At 36.8% G+C, this 1,963-nt stretch overlaps 1 protein-coding gene across 1 annotated transcript in view; it reads right to left on the reverse strand.

Moving 5' to 3' along the window:
* Positions 1 to 1,963, reverse strand: part of LOC111089461 — a 21,137-nt gene that overhangs the window by 6,767 nt on the left and 12,407 nt on the right. The window contains exon 2 of the mRNA XM_022402004.1: positions 1,244 to 1,388. Coding sequence (XP_022257712.1) covers positions 1,244 to 1,388 — 145 coding nt within the window. The remainder of the gene's footprint in view (positions 1 to 1,243; positions 1,389 to 1,963) is intronic.

Consider the following 1,963-nt stretch of genomic DNA (forward strand, 5'->3'; position numbering starts at 1 on the left):
GGTTTCGATCCCCGTAGTAGGCAGAGCACAGATAGCCCATTGTGTAGCTTTGCGCAAAATTCCAACCAAACCAATTCTAATAAAAACAAAAAACAAAAATCATAAAAGATTTAGATCATGTATTAAGATTTCGGTGTGTCAAAGCGTCACAAGAAGTTGAGTTTGCGCACTGATGTCTCTAAAATGGAAATCACTCGCAGAAATTAAAGTCGTCGCAATAACATATACACCGTTTTGATAGTCTAAAAATTGAATTGTTACACCGAATAATAACTAAATGAATGACTTACGTAGGCCCAAGAAGGCCCTAGCAAAGAATACTTTGCCCAACTCCTTCCAATGTTATGTAAGTAAATGAATAAGTTATATGAAACACAACTAAGATAAACACGTTTCCGATTGTCTCGTATACTATCATGGTGTGTGTGTGTGTGTGTGAGTAGGTGAGTGGTTGATTTACTGGGGGAGGATTATGAGGTTCTCTAGTTATTGACTCATAGGAAACCTCAAAGATTGCCGCACCAGTCCTGTGAATTCACAGGGGGGCCTTTTATGAGTTGTAACTTTGTAACAGTAGGGCTCAAGGATTCTCAAAGTTTTAATTTTGTGTTATCTGACAAGTGGGCCTACATGTGTTGGAGTCTATTATCATCAAACGGGTTTCTGGGTACAAAAAGTATTAATTAATTATATATATATACTATATACGCCACCTATGTTTACACCATTGCTCTGGAATCTAGACTCTATACACTGAACATTGTCGTGGGAAGCAATTTGTGAGTGGTCAGGCCAATGTCACATCTAAACAATGTGACACACGATATTTGCAAAGCACACTAACGTCATGCAAATCATGCCCCCCCCCAGAACGTTTGAAGGTTTAATCCTATGAGACTGAATCTTGAACTATTTCAACTACAAATCTTGCATACACACAACGAGATGTATTGAACTAAAATAAGCAAATTTTAATACATAAGTTGTAGATATACATGCCACGAAAAAGTGGTCAGGCCATGGCCTGACTGGCCTTATCGCTTCTTAAGGCCCTGATGAAGCATGCAAAACTAGTCAATACAATTCTTAAAAAAAGCATAAAAGATACTATAAAAACAAACAGCTGCAAATAAAAAGAAAACATTAGAGCAAAATAGTCCGACAAGAATCTCGTAAAAGAAAAAAAAAAAACAAAGTGTAAATTCCAATTGATCTTCAAAGATTTTTTTTCAACATCACTTACCCTGCTTTTAAACGTCTCATGTGCTCACGCCGGCGGTGTCGCTGTGCCCTGTGTCTTAGAGCACAGATGATTGCAAAGGCAAGCAGTGGAAAGCTGATAACACAGGAGACAATAGGAATCACTACAGGTCGAGCATCGAGGGAGACTAAACGAAGAAATATTTGTTAGTTATTTCCTGTTCCAGAAAATATCGTTCAATCGACTGTAAGCACCTGCTCTACGTAGTTGAGCGTTGAAAAAAAAAATCATACTCCTCTTTCAGAACTAAAACTATTTTACATCGCACACGCTGTCGAAAAAAATACGAGGAAATTATGATGATTTATATTGAACTTTTTCTCCTCAGGTCTGGTTTCTTCAAATGTCTTTGTTCTTCTTATAACTTAACGAGGAAAAGTGAATGTGCAACCAAGCTAGCTTTGGTCGATTTAGTATTGCTCAGTAGGGGCTAAACGTTGGAATTCAACTCATAAAGTTAGTTGTTGTATTTATTTATTTAGTATTGCTCACTAGGGGGCTAAACGTTGGAATTCAACTCATAAAGTTAGTTGTTGTATCTATTTATTTAGTATTGCTCACTAGGGGGCTAAACGTTGGAATTCAACTCATAAAGTTAGTTGTTGTATCTATTTATTTAGTATTGCTCACTAGGGGGCTAAACGTTGGAATTCAACTCATAAAGTTAGTTGTTGTATCTATTTATTTAGTATTGCTCACTAG

This window comes from Limulus polyphemus, unplaced genomic scaffold, assembly GCF_000517525.1.
Source record: "Limulus polyphemus unplaced genomic scaffold, Limulus_polyphemus-2.1.2 Scaffold6321, whole genome shotgun sequence".
Classification (NCBI taxonomy): Eukaryota; Metazoa; Arthropoda; class Merostomata; order Xiphosura; family Limulidae; genus Limulus; species Limulus polyphemus.